We start from the raw sequence: 20,743 nt of genomic DNA on the forward strand, positions 1-20,743 counted from the left end.
CTGGGAGCGATGACGCTCATCTCCCAGGAGTCAATGTAAGCAGGAAGAGACAGCAGAGGGAGGAAGAGGTAAGGTAAGTATATTTTCTTTAATAACAAGGTAAGTAAATTAAAAAAAATTAAATTATCCAATTCTTTTTCAGCTACCTTACAGCAAGCGGATGGTGTAAAGTCCATTTTGAGGCCGGAACTCCGCTTTAAGGTTAAACCGCTTCTCCTCCAACATCATTGTGTTGCTCAGTGTCCGAATCGTAATCAAATCTATTTTTTTCTATTCTATTTTATTCTACAGTATTCCTTCATATTATATTGTATTCTGCTTTGTTCTTTTATGTTCTATTCTAATCTATTCTATTTTATTTTATCATATAAAACAGCCTAAGTAGGAATCATCATCTTATTTCATTTTTATACCTTACTGCATTTATCGCAATATGTTTCAATTTTAAGTTTGAAATACATTTGGAATTTAAATTCATTTTCAAATTTGGATAATAAATTTTGTTATCATTTATTTTGGATTAGTTGAAATTTATTATTATTGTGATTTGTAAATTCAGGAACATTTTGAATCTCCGAATAACAAAATATTCATCCGAAATTTAAATGAACCACTTCAGGATTTACCCCCTTAATGACCAGGCCATTTTTTGTGATTCAGCACTGCGTTACTTTAACCACTTTAAGACCAGATGGATTTGCCCCCTTAATGACCAGGCCACTTTTTTCAACTTGGCACTGTGTGATTTTAACTGACAATTGCGCGGTCGTGCTACCTACATGTGATTTTGCGCAGCCGGGCCTCCCTGCCGCAGTATATAGGTGGTGGGTGGTCCGGAAGTGGTTAATAAACGAGTCGCACATGTCTACCTTTCACAGTTGGTGGGGGTGTCAGTAGAAAGTGTAGATACATTTAAAAAAAAAAAAACCTTTTAGATCTGTTTCTTAGCAAACACAGTTTTCAGGTATAGAGAAATCTGTAGTCTTGTGCACACAGGTTGAACTGGAAGTGTCTTTTTTCAGTCTTTCAAAGTATGTAACTATGTATATAATGTAACTATGTAATTACTATTACAATGCAGTGCTATACAACAGTGTGACTATTTCAATATTATAATATTATAATTAACAACTATTACAACACAATGCTACTATGGGTCTATTTATAAAAACCTTTGCACACTTTTTCCAAACAATCATACATTTTTTCTAATTGGACTCAATATGTTTTAATTTCAAATTAGATTTTTTTTTTATATTTGAATTAAAATTAATTTTAAAATTAATTTTCAATTTGGGATAATTATTTTTAATATATATATATATTTTTTTTTTTTGGTTGATTAGTTGAAATTCGTAATTATTGCGATTCGGAAATTCAGGAATATTCGAGTCTCCAAATAATAAATTTTGATTCGTAACGAAACTAATCACACATGTCTACCTTTCACAGTTGGTGGGGGTTGTCCAGTAGGGAGTGTAGATAAACAAACAAAAAAAAAAAACCTTTAGATCTGTTTCTTAGCAAACACAATTTACAAGGATATGAAAAACCGTTCTCACACACACAGGCTGAACTGGATGGACCAGTGTCTTTATTCAACCTTCCCAACTATGTAACTTTGTATACAATATGTAACTATGTACCTTATATTTAACTATGTTATGACTTTTACCATACAGTGATGTACAACAGTGTTACTATTACAATACTATTATATTATTATAATTACAGTTACATTACAATGTCACTATGGGTCTATTTACTAAGACTTTTGCACACTTTCTCCCAATGATCATACGTTTTTCTAATTTGATTACATTGTAGAAATGTGAGATTTCTGGGAGAAACTTATGAAAACATTTTATAAATGGACCCTTACGTGTCCTCCTAGGAGGTGCTGACAATCCTCCAGTCCAGCAATCAATATGTAAAAAGTTAAATGTCAAGACAAAAAAATAAAAATTAAAAATTAAAAAAACACAACAACTCTACAATACCTGAACATTTCCCCATCTTTTAGCCCCCCACCTTGCACTGCCAGAGACATTTTTCTATTTTGCACATACTTATCAACTGGCTATTGCGCAGTAATGCAATAATGTACCCACATTAAATTTATATCATTTTTCCACTTTATTTTGGTGTTATTTAATTACCAATAGTTTTTTTTTTTTGTTATATAAAGGAAAAAATACCAAAAATCTGTAAAAACAAACCCACATTTTTCTTTGTTTCTGGTATAAAATTTGACAAACAAATAATCTTTCTTCATAAATTTAGGTCAAAATGTAGTCTGCCACATTTCTTTAGTAAAAATAACATAAAACAGTGTTTATTATTATTATTAAGTTATAGCGCCCAAAAAAAATGGTATGTATATATATTTTGAAAATCAATCAATCCTGATGTACAGATAGCCTATCTAAATTCTGAGGCCCCAAAATGCCAGGCCAGTACAAATATCCCCCAACTGACCCCTTTTTGAAAAGTAGACAGTTAGTTCAAGGTATTTAGTAAGAGGCATGGAAAGTTTTTTGAAGCTGTCATTTTTTGGAAATGAAATAAAATGTGTTTTTTTTTTTACATACTGTCACCAGTGCAGTACAGTGTCATCATATGGCTGGTGTGGGGGTGATCAGGGACACAGACGGGTGACAGTATGTAATAAAAAGAAAATTAAATAGTTTTTATTATTATTATTATTATTTTTTTTTTTTTAGGTAGGTTTAGTAGGTTAGTGACACCGTGGGGGAAAGGAGGGTGATGAGGGATTTTTTTTTTTTTTTTACACTGTGATTGCTTGTTACAGTGATAATCAATGTAACAGAAATTATTTGAAAAATATGCATCTGCATCGCTGGGCATTGCGATTGGCAGTAGATTTACATTGTGGGACCTTTTTTTTTTTATTTAATTAAAGGACTCATCAAAAATTGTGTGTGTGTTTATTTACTATTGACTTTTTTTATGAATGAGTGCACCCTACTCATTCATATATGGGAAGAGGTATATCGGGGGCCCATTATTTTTAAACAATATTTACCATATTCTGATAACCCCCCCCCCATCCATAGACCCCCACAACCACCGCGTTAGGGTCGTGGGGAAGAGGTCCTTGTCCTTACAATATGGGAACAAAGGGACTTTACCAGAGGGTTGCAGCTTATTCCCACCTCTTTCCTTGCCACCCAGGCAATGCATGCTCAGATAAGGGTCTGATATCAATTCTGGGGGGATCGCATGCTTTCGTTTCTTGTTTTTGTATAGAGTTCCCTCTTAAAATCCATACCAGACTCAATGGGTCTGGTATGGAATTTAGGGGGGGACCCCACGCTGTTTGTAATTTTTATTTTTTCTAATAACCATACCAGCATACCAGACCTAAAGGGATTGGTGTGGATTTTGAAGGGGGAAGGGGGTTGGACCCATGCCTACTTTTTATTCTATCTCCACTGTTGTTTGTTTACATCTGTCTGTCAGTTGAGAAGGTGCCAGGCGCATTGTAGAAATACTTCCCAACAAGGGAGAGCTGATAGCCTGTATCAGAGGATGACATTAGGGTCTCAGATGGAGCACGGTCTAAGGGTCCCCAGCAAGCCAACGCGTTTCGCACGAGGCGACTCTATATGTTTGTTATTTTTAATTGTATTTGACATGGGTAACCATTCCTATGCATTGTTTTAAATACGTATAATAAAACTACATTTTAATTTATTTTGTGTTGTTGTTTGATCCTTCTCCCACTGGCCCGTAAAGCCCCATCTTTTCTATATTTTGGTATGTCCCCACCCAAAGTTAATCTTTTTGCTAGTCTATATGACATATTTGCAAACTATTCTAACAATCTATATAAGACAAGACACAAGCTCCAAACCTTGTATATTCGGAGCTCAACTGAATCCCTCCCAGTCACACTTTCATAACTTCCCCCCCACGTACCTCCGTGTTCATTTTATTCTGTCTGTGTAAGATGATTCACTATGTCTGCTACTCAGGTCTGAGCTGAGATCACCCAATGACCTTTAGCCTCTCCTTGCCCTGTTAGTACAGACCATAAGCTCCAAATTACATTTTTACATGTACTGTGATCTCTAATTGTTGTTCAATAACTACAGTACATGTCATATTCTTGTTCTTATTACCGATTGTAAGTTGCTTACCTTGTTGTATTCTGTATTTTGTAATATTTGATCTCTTTAATAAAAAATGAAAAAATTGACTAAGCTGTTGCCTGTTTAGTTTTCCTTGTTTTTATACAAGAATTCCCGTACAATTGTCATCACTCTTTTTGTTCTAAATTTTTAGGTGATTTTCAGGTTCGGGGGCTGACAGTTACCGGGAAAGATGTTCCTATTGAAGTTCTTAGAGGGGAAGATGTCACCATCCCTTGTCTGCTGTCTGGTGTCCCAATACCGTTGAATCTACAGGAGGTATCAGTTGTCTGGACTCTCAGATTACAAAATGGAAGTAAATCAGAAGTTTACCGTTTTCATGGTTCCCACCAATCACTGAGGCCCGGATCTCACATGAATGACAGTGACCTTGCACAAGGCAACGCCAATCTTTCTATACCCAACATTCAGATAACAGATGAAGGAGACTATCGCTGCTTTGTTATCGTCACTCCTGATTCCAGCTCAGCTACTTCTACTCTGCATGTATCAGGTACACAGTGATATCAGGGCTACTGGAAAAAAGTTGTGTCCTTCCAGAAGCCCCGTCCCATGGCTGGATATAATATACAACACTACTGATGTCTTACTATTACAATCATAATCATTGTAATACTGACTGAGGAATGTATGTATTGCTGTTGCTTAGAGTTCCTGGGTGACAGTGGTGCCTGGTTGCTAAAGACAGTTACAGGGATTGAGAAAATGTTTCCAATTTATAAAACCAATCAAATACTGTATATCAGGGGTCTCCAAACTTTCTAAAAGAAGGGCCAGTTTAAGGGCCGGACTATGACCTTTGGGAGTAGAAAAGATCTCAATGCCAGTGGGAAAAAAACAATGCCCCCCCCCCATCTTTAGTGTCAGTGAGTGGAATTGTGCCCTATCCTTGGTGCCATTGGGAGGAATTTTGCAGAGGGGGCATTTAGCGGTCGCCCATCAATGAGTGCAGAGCGTTTTTTTTTTTCTTTTTTTTTTTCGGGTGCGGCTAGTGGCATGATTGATGACAGATTTACATCCGGGGACACGTTTTTTTAAATTTTTTAATAAAGGGTTTGTCAAAAACTATCTCTGTGTTTTTATTACCTTTTGACACTTTGTTTGGGAATGAGGAGGGGTACTATGGGATCTGGGAGTACCCTTCTTAAAGCGGGCTTCTAAATTTTGATTACCCCCCTGCCCTTAGACCCCCACAACCACAGCCCAGGGTCGTGGGGAAGAGGCCCTTGTCCCCATCAACATGGGGACAAGGTGCTTTGGGAAAACACCAACCCCCACATTGAGGGCAAGTGGCCTGGTATGGTTCAGGAGGGGGGGACGCTTGCTCTTTCACCTACTCCCCTGACCTGCCAGACTGCATGCTCAGATAAGGGTGTGATATGGATTTTGGAGAGAACCCCGTGCCATTTTTTTATTTTGGCTGTCAGAAGGGAGGCTCATTGACAGCTGATGACTCATCGGTTGTTAATGACGCCGTGGCCAGATTCCCGGCCCCAATCCTCCACAACCAGCTTTTAAAGGGCCCTGATTGGGCAAAGCTTTGCCTAATTAGGGCGCAGAATGCACTGTGCAGCACTCAGTGCCTTGAAGGGCGTTTGACGGGGCGAACACCCATCGAACACCCTGCAAATTCGAGTCTTCCTCGAATAGGGTGAACAGCCAATGTTCGGCTCGAACTCATGCTGGGGCTTAACTGTTCATCCAACTCTAATCATAACCCTTATTTTGCTGAATGTTAGATTTTTCTGTTTTCAGTAATAGAGGACACACACCAATAAAAGCATGACTTCTATCAGAGAGGTGCTTGTTTGTAAGAAGATTTCCCCTTGCTCCTTGTCCATGTAATGGGTATCAGAGAGAACAGAAAGAGGAGATTAAAAAAAGGTTCCTGTAATTAGTGTTGCTCCTCATCCCCTATAATAAGTTACTGTTCCAGATTTTACACAAAAATGCTGTGTCCCTTTTTAATTGAATATGGGGCACAGTCTGTCCTGGATTTTGGTGCAAGTCTGTTGCTATTATGCTAGCACCCAGGAGCCCCTGGTTGCTAGTATCAGGGGTGTATCTCTTGCAAGGCAAACAAGGCGCTTTCCTAGGACTGCAGTTTTCAGGGCGACGGCATTGCCTCCCCCCGTCCCTTCACCATTCCTAACATTGTTCTCCACTGACTCCCCCACTCCACGCCGGACAGCAGCGAACCTGTGACCCTGCCCGCTTTCCCCGCACCATCCCTGCCTCACACTGGGACTGGAAATAGGTTTTTGGAGAAACATGGACTTTAAAGGCACTGAGTATATTAAAATATAACAATTTTATTGATACATGACTAAAAATACATCACAAACATGAATGACTCGCCTCAAGAAAGGAGTCAGAATATGTAGCCTCAGTAATACAGTGATAAAGTATAAACACACACACAAACAATACTAATTGCGGTATTTTGAAATACTTCGCATCCACAGGATCTCACACAAGATGACAGGTGTGTGTACTGCCGTCCATCGAGATCGGTTGATGTGATGATAAATATACAGAATATTCATAAAGCCAGGTTGCTCGACATATTTCGCTTGGAAAGCTTCTTCTGGAGCTAATATTTCAGTACTCCGTATATAGTCAAAGATGTCAACATGGTATAAGGCGCAGAGCCTCAGTATTTTAATAGAGAAGGTGGAGTCAGCGGCCAGGGACAACTTGAAGACAATTGATAGAGGTATAAATCGTGTCCTTAATACTAACCACCTGTAGTTGTTTATCAGGGTCAGGATAAGTCCAACTAATACAGTTGTTCCTTAAGAACTCATATGGGGCAGGGCTACCCAGTAGAAAAATCAGTAGATAACAACAGCAGAGCTTGCTGCCTGTGGAAGTGATCCCAAGAAATGGCCGACAAACGTCTCTCCACCTTCCCCGGAGTGGAAACCCAACACAATGCATTCCACGTGAAGTAACAGTCTACTAAACAAACTAGTGAGAAAAAGTGTCTTAAAATCAAAATTCCAGTGTGTTTGAAAGGCTCTGTATAACCACTCCACACAACTCCAACAGGAAAAGAAAGGGATACCTAGAGCCTCACCCATCGGCTTCGGCTTATAGACTTCTATATTGAAGGGGCACTGAAGCAAAGAATGGCCATCGTTTTCTCCACCCTATCACACTCTACCTTTGGACAACCACAGTTCCCCGCAAAGCGATGCTTAAGGTTGCCCTTCACATAGAGTCAATGGGCACCAGGCCAAATCCCAAAACTTTAAATGAATTCTCTTTAGATTCAGCAAATGCAGACCCTTGCCTTGGCAATCCCTCAAGACCAGTGGCTCTCTAAAGGCAGATTCAACAACCCTCCTCTCCAGGGCCTTCCTAGGAAGAGACTTAATTTCTTTCGCCATCACTCGCCACTGCTGAAGCATTTTCACACACGTAACATAAGCTGGGAGCTCACCATGTTGGACACTCAGGCTTTTCACTGGCCCACTATTCTCCCAGCTTCATAGAAAAGGCCTAAAAAAGGACTGAAAAATACCAACCCATCCAGGCGTCTCCTCTGCCAGCATGTTACCAAAATGATGTTTCAAAAACATCAGAGAAAAGAATATTATAGGGTTGACCACACCTAGGCCACCCATCCGTCTCGGAAATTAGGTTACAGACCTCTTAACAAGGTTCAGTCTGTTCCCCCATAACAGTTAGAAGAAACAACTGTAGATTCTTGCATAGAAAGACACTGGCAAAACACAGACAAAGCGGATATACAGACATACTGGGATCAGGTAAGTTTTGATCAGGTCAATCCTTTCCCTGTAAGAGAGTTTCCAATCCTTCCAGCTGGCAACCTTGGCATTGGCATCTTGAAGCCTGCTTACCCAGTTTGCGAGGCCATAATCGCTGGGACAAAATTTTATGCCTAAAACGTTAATTTCCTGCTGGGCTCTGGGAAGGTGTTCGCTAGCTCAAAGCCTTCCTTTCCCATCCAGAAAACCTCACTCTTATCCTGATTGATCTTTAAGCCAGATGCCTCAGTATACTGCTTCATTACAGAGACCACCTACTCTGCCTCCTCTGTCCCAGAGATGAAAACAGACATGTCATCAGCATAGGCCACAACCCTCAGAGGGGGCTCACCAGGAATGCCCAAAGGCACAACAGTCCGCTCTTTTATCTCCTGATGAAGGGATTGATTGCAAATGCGTATAGCAGACGACTTAAAGGACACCCCTGATACACACCCAAGCCCACCTCAAAGGGCTATCTGATCCAATCATTCACAAACATGAAGCTCAGCCCCTATGTACAAAGTCTTCAGCAAATCGATAAAGCCCCCCTCCAAGCCATACTTGCCAAGAATTAGCCACAGGAAGTCATTATTGACCCAATCAAAAACTTTAGCCTAATCCATTGCCAGCAGGTACTTTCTCCAGCCTGCAGCCCTGCACCACTCCACCACTCCAGGGCCTCCCGAACAGCTAACACCACTGAAAAAGTGCTTCTACCCTGAACAGTACAGTGCTGGTGGCGAGAAAGTAAATTGTCAGCTACAGATGATAAACACCAGAAAATTATTTTGCCAGTATCTTCCTATCAATATTAAAGTGGAAGTAAACCCTCCTATCATTTTCAGCCAAGTAAGCTGCCATCTTGGCCTCTGTTTGACCTTCAACTGCCGTGGTGCTTTACATGTGATCAGTTATGAAACCAGCCATTGGATGGTTTGACAGTTTGGTTGAGAGCACAACCAATGTCAGAGTTACATTTACGGCACATGCCGGGAATTTAACTGTTTTTTCAAACTGTCAAATCGAAGGGTTTACTTCCGCTTTAAGAAGGCTAATGGGCCACCAATTCTCGATGTTTGAAGAATCTTTACCCTTTGACAGAAGAATTACTGTAGATTATCGCATGGAGGAAGAGATCAAACCCTTACTCAGACAGACATTAAAAAGCTCCACCAAATTTGGGGCCAGAGTAGCCTTAAAGTGCTTTTAAAACTAGGCTGTCAATCCATCCAGCCCAGGAGACTTCTTAATGACAAGCTTATCAACAGCCTTAACCACCTCATCTGCAGTGATATCCTGTCAAACTCACAAGAAAGCTGCCATTCCCCAGGCCTGGTATAGAATCCAGAAAACTTGACATGCCTGCCCGATCAAGGTCCCTCCTGCCCAGGAGATCAGCATATTATGACCTGGCAGTTTCCAGGATGCTTGACTTGGACTTTGTCAAGGAACCTAGACTGTCAACTAGGCCTACAACTGACTTAACTGCTCTACCTTGTTTGCAATTCTTGTAAAGGTCGGGTGAGTGATATTTCCCAAAATCCCTTTCCAGAACTTGTCATATTGACACTTCCTGAGCAAGGGTTTACCTCAGAGATCATCCCCAGATCTCCATTATTCGAGACAAGCCTATCAAGCTTCCTCCACAGACACTGGTAGGTGACATACTTATCAAGCTGTTCATTTCTTCCACTGGCATTAAAAAACCCAACGATCCTTCATTTTGTAAGCTCCAACCATTCTGACTTTCTGCTGAAAAAGTCCATAATCGATACCTGTGCCTGAAAAAAAACCTCAGATAATTGACTCACGTTCTCATCGTCCAGAAGTGCTGATATCAGCTTCCAGGTACCACTCCCCCTAGGTGGTGTATCTGGGCTACTCAGAGTCACAGACAGAACACAGTGGTGTAAAACTCCACCATCTGACATATTGGTGCCTGCCGAGAAGGCAGAGTTCCCCTTTAAAAAAATCCATTCTACTCTGACTACTACCTCACTGAAAAGTGAATACCGTGCCGACTGGGCATCAATGAATGTGCACATCAACCAGAACTGCTTCTGTAAGTATTTTCCTTTAAAAAAAAAGCTGTCCACCGAAAGTGGGCCACATTCCTGCAGAACCTAGCTGTTACCTGATTACCCTATTGAATATTTGCGGACCTTTCCAGAATACCGGTGCTTGCACCTGCCCTTGGGACATCTCTTTGGATTGCTCACCACTATTTTATCTGACGGCGGATTATAACTTCTACCTCCTCTTTAATATATGGTACAGGAAGGATAACCGCCTGCCAATACTCTTACGCCTTCGCTTCAGCTTCAACTTCAACTTCAACGTTGATTATGCCCTTCATAACATACATGCTATGCAGCTCTAAGGCAGCTCTACCCATTGTGGTACTATTGTCGACGTGAACTGTTCTCTCCCATCCATTGATAATTCCAACATAGTCATCCATATAGATTTGGGACTTAACTTTTGGACACTCTGGCTACGAGCCCCCTGCCCCCCGCCCCCCGCCCCCCACACACATCTCCACCTTTCCCCCCCTACCCACTCCCTCCCTACCTCTCCCTTTCCTGCTTCTGCATATGTTACCTTAGTTGGTTGGTCTATTCTGTTTAACTACCGTATACAATGTTATTGCTGTTTTTTTTTTTTTTTTTTTTTCTTATCTTGAAAACCCAATAAAAATTGTATTTAAAAAAAAAAAAAAAAAGCTGTCACAGTCCAGCCTGGTTCTGGTAGCTTTCATGTCCTTAGTCCTAGAGACAGTGTTGAAATCCCCCCGTAAGACGACTTGCTGGGCTGTAAAAAGAAAAGGCTTGATCTTTATGAAGAGGCATTTCCTGTCACACTTTGTCTGGGGCCCATAGATGTTAATCAGGTGCAGGCCCTGCCCCCCCATGGAGACATATAAGACCATGCATCTCCCCATTTCTACCTCAATAATCCGCCGACAGGTTACCATGCCAGGAAAAAGTACCACAACTCCAGTGTAAGGCTCGGCCACAAAAGACCAGAAGGAGGGGCTGTGCCTCCACTCCTTCTTCGCCAGATGAATATCGGCCAAACTAGACAACCGGGTCTCTTGCAAAAATAAAATATCAGCATCAAACCAAATTATTGCCATGGTATGAGCACTTACTGATTTTTTTGCTGGCGACATTAATGGTCGACTCGCCACCTTCAAAGGAGTGGGAACCGCCATTAGGATGATTGGGGTACACGTTTCTTAGCCTGCTTGCTTACCCCCCTCCCTACTCACTTACCTACCCCCTCCTACCCCCTACCTACCCCCTCCCTAATCACATTTCCTCTTCTTCTTCTTCTTCTTCTTCTCAATAAAAACAGATGTTTTTATTGCGGCTAATTATAGTCATTGTTCACTTAATGGGCTTCCCTGCCTGTGTTTCCTATATAAGCGTTTTCAGTGGAGGGGTGGGCCTGCCTGATGAAGGAGGAGGACCTCCGAAACAACGTTGCGGCCCACCCTCCACACTCTATCCAGCTCTCTGATTCCTGTCAGACTCCGTGGAGGAACTGACAAGTCGCCAACATCACTTCCGGTTCCGGGTCACTGCCTTTACCGGCCCCGCTGTACACAGACATCTGCGAGGCTGCCCATCCAGGGAGCCCGCGCCACCTACAGCAGCAACCGGCACCTGTATTGTAGACACTGCCACACAGCACAGGATCGTTTAGCAGGTCCCCGGATCTGATCATCTCGGATGTGTCCCATTGCGAGTACCGCTGTTTATGGCTCACTGGCTGTATTTTGGATTGTTTGTACATGTAAGTCACTACAATAAATTGTCAATTTCTTATACTATATTGTGACCTGGCGCCCTTTCTGTGATTGATGTCATCCCTCATTTTCTGGAACCTCTCCTCATTCTGGAACTTCTCCTTAAATGCTCCGGTCTTTACCTCTAAAGCTTTAACCAGATTCCTCTGGTTTTTGATGGCGTCCTCCAAAACTTTCATGTCTGGCTTCAGACTCTGTCTCTTGCTGCTCAATGCTTTATTGTGTGAAACTTTCTTTTTCCTGTACTCTGCTTTCAGGCTCACCAGCTTTTCCTCCTCCTTTGCAATTCTCACTAAACGGTCAGCAACCCGCTCTCTAAAAACAGGAGTAGATTCCCCTTTTTTAGGGTCATAGCCAAGGTCTTCAGGTGAAGATGCAGTTTGGGATTGCAGATCAAATACCTCTGGGGGATCATGGAATCCCCCATCTTCACTGGGGACAAGTGTGCTACCAGCCCCCCTAGTGTCTGGAGAGAGAGAGAGCTACAGCGCACACGACCTCTCTGGTGCAGGGACTGATGTGATTGTCTCCGTAGAAAACTGCGATATATGTCAGAGCTATATAAATGTATAATAATAGTGTGTGACTGTGGGGGGACATTCAAGTGTAAGCTCCTCTAGTACAGAGACTGATGTGACTAACTCAGTGTTCTCTGTCCATCACTGAGGTATATGCCAGAGCTATTTAAATGTATTGTATAATAGTGTGTGACTGTGGGGGGCATTAGAATGTAAGCTCCTCAGAGACAGTGCAGAAACTAATATGGTTTGACGTTCTCTCTCAGTGTTGTGAAATAAGGTACCACCTAATAAAATAACAAAGAAATATTCAATCATAGTGTCTCTTTCCTTGTACAGTTAAACCGCAGACTACACTGAGTCATGATAAACACATTGAAGCTGGAATCAAGGGATCTGTTCTATGTAAAATCAACAATTGTTACCCTGAAGCTGTGAAGGTCCGATGGGTAAAATACAGAAAAAGTATGGCCACCAACTCATCTTTGGATAGAGATGTTTCTCTCGCAACACCATTGAGGAACAGCGATGGGACATTTAATGTGACCAGTATGCTGACTGTGAAGCCGTCCACTGGAATTGAACCCAGAGATGAATTATCCTGCATTGTGAGCCACAGATCCCTGAAGGAGGAAATTACTCTCAGTTTTATCTTCCCAGGTAAGTAGCCTTAGGCTCGGGTCACACTATTGCGATGCGGGAAGGCTGCGAATTCGCAGCCTGTTCCCGCATCGCACACGCACCCCCGGCAGTTCACACTGCCATATGCGATCCGCTGGGGGTGTCAATGTAATCTTAACGACACCCCCAGTTTGATCGCATATCGCAGTGCGATCGTGCAGTTCGCACAGGATGGGATCGCACAAGTGTGAACCGATGTGCGATCCGATCCTGATGCGGCTGCAAAAATGCCTCCTGTGCGTGTTTGCACCGGGTGCGATGCGAATTTAGCCATACAAACTGTATGGCTAAACTCGCACCGCACAGCTGATCGCATGTAATGTCGGAGCAGTGCGCTCCAATATTACATGCGAACCCGGCACTCGCATCAGTGTGAACCGGGTCTAAGAATATGATATCAGTAGAATTAGGCTCCTACTGCCACAAAGCTCAGAGTTTTCAGATTAGATCCAGAGATTGCTCCCTGTGATGTTCACAAAATACCAAAGACTGTTTTCACACGGGCGTTCCGATCATGCATATCTGTCCGTTTTTTAGGCAAACCTGATTGGAAGGTCCGTACATTCCTTTGGATAAGCAGGTGTAAATGGACTTATGTCCTGCCTACCTTCAGGTCCGCTAAAAAAATGGAAGAGGAAACTGAAACATACCCACCATGTAAGCAAATGGGCAGGGAAGGGAGCCTTACATCATTGCCTAAGTATGGCCATGGATATATTTGGGCAATGATGTCACCACTACTCCACCCTTCCTTCTCCTTTATATAGCCATTGTGAAAAAATAAAGGGTATGGCGCCTCTCCTTACTTAGTATAGGGTGCCCTATGTAGAGCTGCCTTCAATTCAAGTAATAAATACTTAAATGTAGAGTGAAGATATATAGTGAGGCGCTGCTTCTGGTTGATGCACCAAAATAATGCTAAATGTTGCTCCATACAAACATACAACAATATAAAATAAATATAAATGGAACAGTATATATATTTAAAGTGCTGTGCAATCAGTGCTGAATAGAGTGCGATCAAAGATAATTACGAGATATCAAAGAGGTGATAGTAATAGCAGTACAATGTATACTGAATGTATACATATGACGTGCAACAAACTGTATATGCAATATAAATATAGTGCTAGATAAAAGTGCAAATAAAATTATATATACCGCCCGATATCACTATTTAGAAGTGATGCAAGTGCTCAGTGTTTCCTCTAAATAATATTACAGCGGAGTTCCGGCCTCAAATACCTTTTTTAACTAAAAATACCCCTATAATACTAATCCATTGCCCTTTACAGAACCGCTATTCTCATACTTACAAGGTGTTTGGTATTTGATTTTAGTCAAAATCATACTTTTAAAAACGCTGTCTGAGTGTGGCCATCTTGGATGTGGGCATCTGAAGCCACAGTGTAATCCGCTGTGTCCTTCTTCCTGATTCCAGGGAGTTCTTCCTGATTCCAGCCTCCTGGGAGTGATGACAAACAGCTCCCAGGATGCAATGCAAAGGTGGAAGTGATGTCGGTGGCCGTGGCCACAGAGGGGGGAGAAGGAGGCAGTACAATCAAAAATGCCCTGAAAATAAGGTAGGGGACCCCTGAAAAAAAATTGAAAATGCCCAATTGTTGATCAGCATAGCGAGCACTCCAGGAATCACTAAAGTTGCAAAATAGGCCGGAACTCCACTTTAAGAATAAACAATTTATGATCAAAAGTTTAAGTCCATAAAACAATTGTACCAAGTGATGGGTGTTCTTATTTTCCACGCTGGTGCAAATATAGCTGATCCACCACCTAGTGAACAGTTTGCCACTCACCAGAAGCACTCAGGCCGCTAAGGACCTATAGTGCCTGAAGTATTCCTCACTTTGGAAAGCAATTCTTGCTAAGGGTAGGCCAGGATCTCATATAGAAGAATTACAATCCAATGATGCGTGTTCTCAAAAAAGATAAAAAAGCCCTTCATTGTACAATGTTCTTTATTGGAAATGAATAAACAAATGCATAGAATTCACTCACATTTTAGAGTGCCTCCAATGCCACTCTCAGCAAGCATAAACGATCAGGAACAAGGAAACGCTGCTACGCTGATGGCGTGCGTTCCAAATGCGTTTCACCCCACTCGGACCTGCCACAAACCGGACGTGATGTCACTCCGAAACCTCAATGCATTTCACCAGGAAGTGGCATCATCATCAACAATGAGCACTTGCATCACTTCTAAATAGTGATATTGGGCAGTATATGTAATTTTATTTGCACTTTTATCTAGCACTATATTCATACTGCATATACAGTTTTTTTTGCACATCATATGTATACATTCAGTATACATTGTACTGCTATTACTATCACCTCTTTGATGTCATGTAATTATCTTTTATCGCACTGTATTCAGCACTGATTGCACAGCACTTTAAATAAACAGTGCCTTGCGAAAGTATTCGGCCCCCTTGAACTTTGCGACCTTTTGCCACATTTCAGGCTTCAAACATAAAGATATAAAACTGTAATTTTTGTGAAGAATCAACAACAAGTGGGACACAATCATGAAGTGGAACGAAATTTATTGGATATTTCAAACTTTGTTAACAAATAAAAAACTGAAAAATTGGGCGTGCAAAATTATTCAGCCCCTTTACTTTCAGTGCAGCAAACTCTCTCCAGAAGTTCAGTAAAGGGCAGATTTGTGCAGTATACGGCTGATTGTTGTCCTATGGACAGAGTCCCCACCTCAGCTGTAGATCTCTGCAGTTCATCCAGAGTGATCATGGGCCTCTTGGCTGCATCTCTGATCAGTCTTCTCCTTGTATGAGCTGAAAGTTTAGAGGGACGGCCAGGTCCTCGTAGATTTGCAGTGGTCTGATACTCCTTCCATTTCAATATTATCGCTTGCACAGTGCTCCTTGGGATGTTTAAAGCTTGGGAAATCTTTTTGTATCCAAATCCGGCTTTAAACTTCTCTACAACAGTATCTCGGACCTGCCTGGTGTGTTCCTTGTTCTTCATGATGCTCTCTGCGCTTTAAACAGACCTCTGAGACTATCACAGTGCAGGTGCATTTATACGGAGACTTGATTACACACAGGTGGATTCTATTTATCATCATTAGTCATTTAGGTCAACATTGGATCATTCAGAGATCCTCACTGAACTTCTGGAGAGAGTTTGCTGCACTGAAAGTAAAGGGGCTGAATAATTTTGCACGCCCAATTTTTCAGTTTTTTATTTGTTAAAAAAGTTTGAAATATCCAATAAATTTCGTTCCACTTCATGATTGTGTCCCACTTGTTGTTGATTCGTCACAAAAAAATACAGTTTTATATCTTTGTGTTTGAAGCCTGAAATGTGGCAAAAGGTCGCAAAGTTCAAGGGGGCCGAATACTTTCGCAAGGCACTGTATATACTATTCCATTTATATTTATTTTATATTGCTGTATGTTTGTATGGAGCAACATTTAGCTTTATATGGCCATTTAGAGCTCAGGGAGCTGCCATTTGGCTAGTGATACCACCGGGAATTGGTTACATCAGTCATGTCTGGCAGGCGTCATGATTGGCAATGTATTTACAATGAGGAATTTTTTTGGGGATTTTCATTTTTAATAAAGAACTTGTCAAAAGTTTAGGTGTCTTTATTTCTAGGCTACACCTTTTTTTTTTTGTGTGAATTAGTAGGGGTTATATGTACCTCATACTGGTTCACATATGGGGTCGGCGAATATCTCAGGGGCCCCCATATTATTAAGGAGGACTTCCAGATTCTGATAATCCCCCCCCCCCCCATCCCGTGCCTGCAGACCCCCACAACCAATCTGGCAGATTTGGCTCTCATTGATTTCAGTGGGGTTCAGGTTCAGCATCCAAACTCCTTTGAGGTTTACAGAATATCTGCCAAACTGAACCCAGGGTAATTCATCTTATTACTACTTGTTACTTACTGGTCATATCTGGCCATGTTGGCAGGGCCGCTGATAAGGCAGTACAGCCAGCCCTCCTGTAGGGGGCCCGAGCCTCATCAGTCCAAAATGGGGCCCGGGCACCTGCAGGAGAGGAGAGCCGAGCCGGCTGTACTGTCTTGTGACTCCTGTGAAATCCCCAGCACTGCTGCTAGCTTTGTCCCTCCGTTCTCCAGTCCCTTTATTTAATCAGCTGTTCTATGCTGGCTTTGTTCTCAGTCTGCATCCCGATTTTGGAGCTGCAGGGACAGCTGTAGAGACTGTCTCTCTCTGCTTTTGCCTTGCAATTGTTACACTGCTGGGTCCTAAAACTCCCCTTCCCCTCCCCCTGTGATCGGCAGTGTTCTCTAGTCTTGCAGCAAGGAAAGATGAAGGTAAGAAGTTTTTTGCCTGCTCCTCCTCCTCCCTGAATCCCCAGCTCTGCTCTCCTGACCTCACCATGCTCTGTGTGCACTGTAACCTGCAGTGGCTAAAGGATTTGAATGTTGTTTGTAATGCTTCTGCTGAAAACAGGGTGAGTGGGAAGGTGGGTGTGAAGGTAAATAAAGTTCAGAATTGCAGCTGATGCACATCTCCACCAGGCCATTTCTATAAGCCACCCCTGAGGCCCCATTCACACTAAGCAGAGCAGGGATGCATGTTACTGCTCACATATATATATATATAATTTTATTTTTTTTAAGCTTGTTTTTTGCACATAGGGAAGTCCATTCACTTGAATGGGCTGCCCTACCCTTTGACAAACACACCATAGAAGGTCTAGAACAATTTTAGGTGTGCGGCTTTGCAAGTTTGCCACATGACAGAACATGGGTCTGCTAACTTTTTTTAGAGTGCCATTAAAAATTAATGGCACCACAATCACTATGTGAGTTTGCAGTACATTTTTAAAATGCGTGAGAAAACATGCATTTCCCATGCACTTTGTCACATGTTCAGGAAATGCAAGGTGTTAATGCAGCCTAAGGACTCTTTTACATGGGCGGCTGAGCCATGGATTTACCGCCACCCCTGGCTGTGCATCCGAATCCTTAACAATGCAGTCACATAGGGCTGTACACATGCTGTGGCTGAAATGTTTTACTACACAGCTGCAGCATTTTTAACGCATGCTGCAGAGTTGGACATGTAGCACCACCTATCACGCTGGGTTCACACTGTTGTGTGGAGCGGCTCACAACAGGGGATCTAGTGCGTTCCTGTTCTCCATTTCAGGAATGAATCAGGCCCAAATTCTTGGCTCAATTCAGACCTGAAACAGACCAGAAAACGCACAGGACTCTTCTGCAAACCGCTCTGCAGCCACCCTGGAGCTTTGTGAACTGGCTCCATTAAAAGCCAGTCACACTCTCCTGACATACAAATTGGATGCAGAAAAACCCACGTCCAATTCGCATCAGTGTGTGAACCCAGCCTTAACCCGACCCCCCCCCCCCCCCCTTTTCAGTTAAAAGGGGCTGATCTGCAACTGCAAGCCAAACACCTGACTCGGTTGCAGCATGGTCTCGCAATGTAAAATTACCATTCAGCAATTTTAAAAAAGTATAACAAAATACAGGTGTCAGGAAGTAGAGTTTACAAGGGTATGATTTCTGTCATGGCTGCAAATCCGCATTGTAACCATGGCATTTTAGCATAAATGCAATTTGATATTTTTTTTTTGGGGGGGGGGGCCCTATCAGGTGGGCTGTAGGGGGCCCCGTAATTTCTAACAGCGGCCCTGCATGTTGGTCACCTGTTCGCCAAACTATGAACAGGCTGCTTTTGGGCTGAAGTCATGGTTGACCCAAACCAAAGGCTCATTGGTAATTACCAAAATAAATGAGCAATATTTCTGGGTTATGGAGAATTGTAGGCTTGGATCATATTGTGAGTTCAGCCGGTAGAAGTAAATGTTACAATTACAATGCTAAATGTACAGTCAGTATATGCAGAAATGTTGGTGATGTTTCTCCAGACATGCAGGAGTGAAATAATGTCTATTGTGTTTTTCTTTTATAGAACGGAATCCATATATTAACATTTATTTTGTATGGGTTGCTTTAAACTTAACACTGACTTTAATACCAATTTTGAGGATGTTTTTAAAAAAAGGTAAGTTACTGATGTAGTGCTACTCGTGTAAGAGCCGCAGTAACACAGCCCAAGTCCTTCCCCAAACTCCCCCCGCAGCCAGGCACACAGTATTTTCTACAGCCAGGGTCACACACCTTCCACTCTTTGCTCCAATGATCAGTCAAGGGGTTGTCGTTTTTGTTTTGTTTTTTTGTTGCTTTGCTTTTGTTGAGGAACTTGGATAGGGGAAGGAATAAAGTGGGATACTCCAATTTGAACTGTTCACAGGTGAGGACAGCTTTCTTAGTAGGACTATGTAACAGATTGTGCAATTTGAGCAAAGTCCTTTGCAAAAGTAGAAAGATCAGATGGGATGTGATCTTCAGGACACCAGCCGGTATCCCCTTTAGCCTAAACCTTTTGTGTTTTATTTTTACACTGTTCCACTTAAGCCTCGGAAGATTTTACCCCCTTCCTGACCAGGGCCTATTTTACGATTCGGCACTGCGTGACTTTAACAGACAATTGCGCAATCGTGCGACGCTGTACCTAAACGAATTTGACGTCCTTTTTTTCCCCCACAAACAGAGCTTTCTTTTGGTGGTATTTGATCACCTGTGCGATTTTTTGATCATGCGCTATAAACAACAAAAGAGCGTAAATTTTGCAAAAATAACAATATTTTTCACATTTTTTTATATGAAATTCCCCCCAAAAAAATGTAAAAATCTAACTTTTTAACATTTTAGGCCAATTTGTTTTATGCTACATATGTTTGGTAAAAAAAAAATTGCAAAAAGCGTATTTTGATTGGTTTGCGCAAAAGTTATCGCGTTTACTAACTAAGGGAAAGATTTATGTCATTTTTGTTGTTTTTTTTTAACGAGTAATGGCGGCGATCTGCGATTTTTTTTGCAGGACTGCGACATTGCGGCGGACAGATCGGACCCTTGACTGACATTTTTGACACTTTTGGGGTTACCAGTGACATTACTACAGTAATAAGTGCTATACATATGCACTGTTACTGTAAAAAATGACACTGGTAGTGAAGGGGTTAACTCTTTTTGAGAGGGAGGGGTTAAGTGTGTCCCTAGGGGCGTGCTTGCTCCCTAGAGCCTCACAGGCAAGCGACATAGTACTACGTCACTTTGCCTGTGAGGGGCTGACCGCCGCAGTAAATAGTCGTGCGGCGGTCGGCAAGTGGTTAAAAAAAATAAAAATTCTGATCACTTTTATTCCTATTACAAGGAATATAAACATCCCTTGTAATAGAAATAAGCCGGACATGTCCTCTTTATTGTGAGATCTGGGGTCAAAAAGACCTCACATCTACACTTAAAAGCAAAAAAAAAGAAAAAAAAAATGGGACTGTTAAGGCAGTTGAGCGTAAACGACGTATGAAGTCGCTTCGGTCCTCCAAGGCCATAGAGTCGTGTGGGGGCCATCTTGCCTTCACTCGACTTCCTGCCTGGAACTGGATTAGAACGATCATTTTCCCTGCTAACAACGGCTCTGGTAAGCAGGGAAAACGACCAGGAAGCCGCCCATAAAAATGATCCTGTGGCAGCAGGGACCACTATTATGTGAAAGTTAGCCGCCGGCCATGTAGAAAAATATCAGGATTATGGAAGCTATCTGCTCTATAACACCGGTATTTAACATCAAATTACCGACGTAAATACATGGTGGGGGGTCCAGAAGTGGTTAAATGAATAAATAAATAAATAGATGAATTTTAGACATTTATAACATCAACTACCCCATACGC

General features: G+C 42.0%; 1 protein-coding gene across 1 annotated transcript in view; it reads left to right on the top strand.

The window, feature by feature from the left end:
* Nucleotides 1-20,743, top strand: part of LOC309565492 (uncharacterized protein) — a gene marked incomplete at its 3' end in the record, with an annotated part of 74,963 nt that overhangs the window by 14,293 nt on the left and 39,927 nt on the right. Inside the window, exons 2-3 of the mRNA XM_082270462.1 lie at nt 4,309-4,668; nt 12,620-12,940. Of these exons, the coding sequence (XP_082126588.1) occupies nt 4,309-4,668; nt 12,620-12,940 (681 nt within the window). The remainder of the gene's footprint in view (nt 1-4,308; nt 4,669-12,619; nt 12,941-20,743) is intronic.

The sequence above is a fragment of the Pelophylax lessonae genome (genome assembly GCF_965119305.1).
Source record: "Pelophylax lessonae genome assembly, chromosome: 10".
Taxonomy (NCBI): Eukaryota; Metazoa; Chordata; class Amphibia; order Anura; family Ranidae; genus Pelophylax; species Pelophylax lessonae.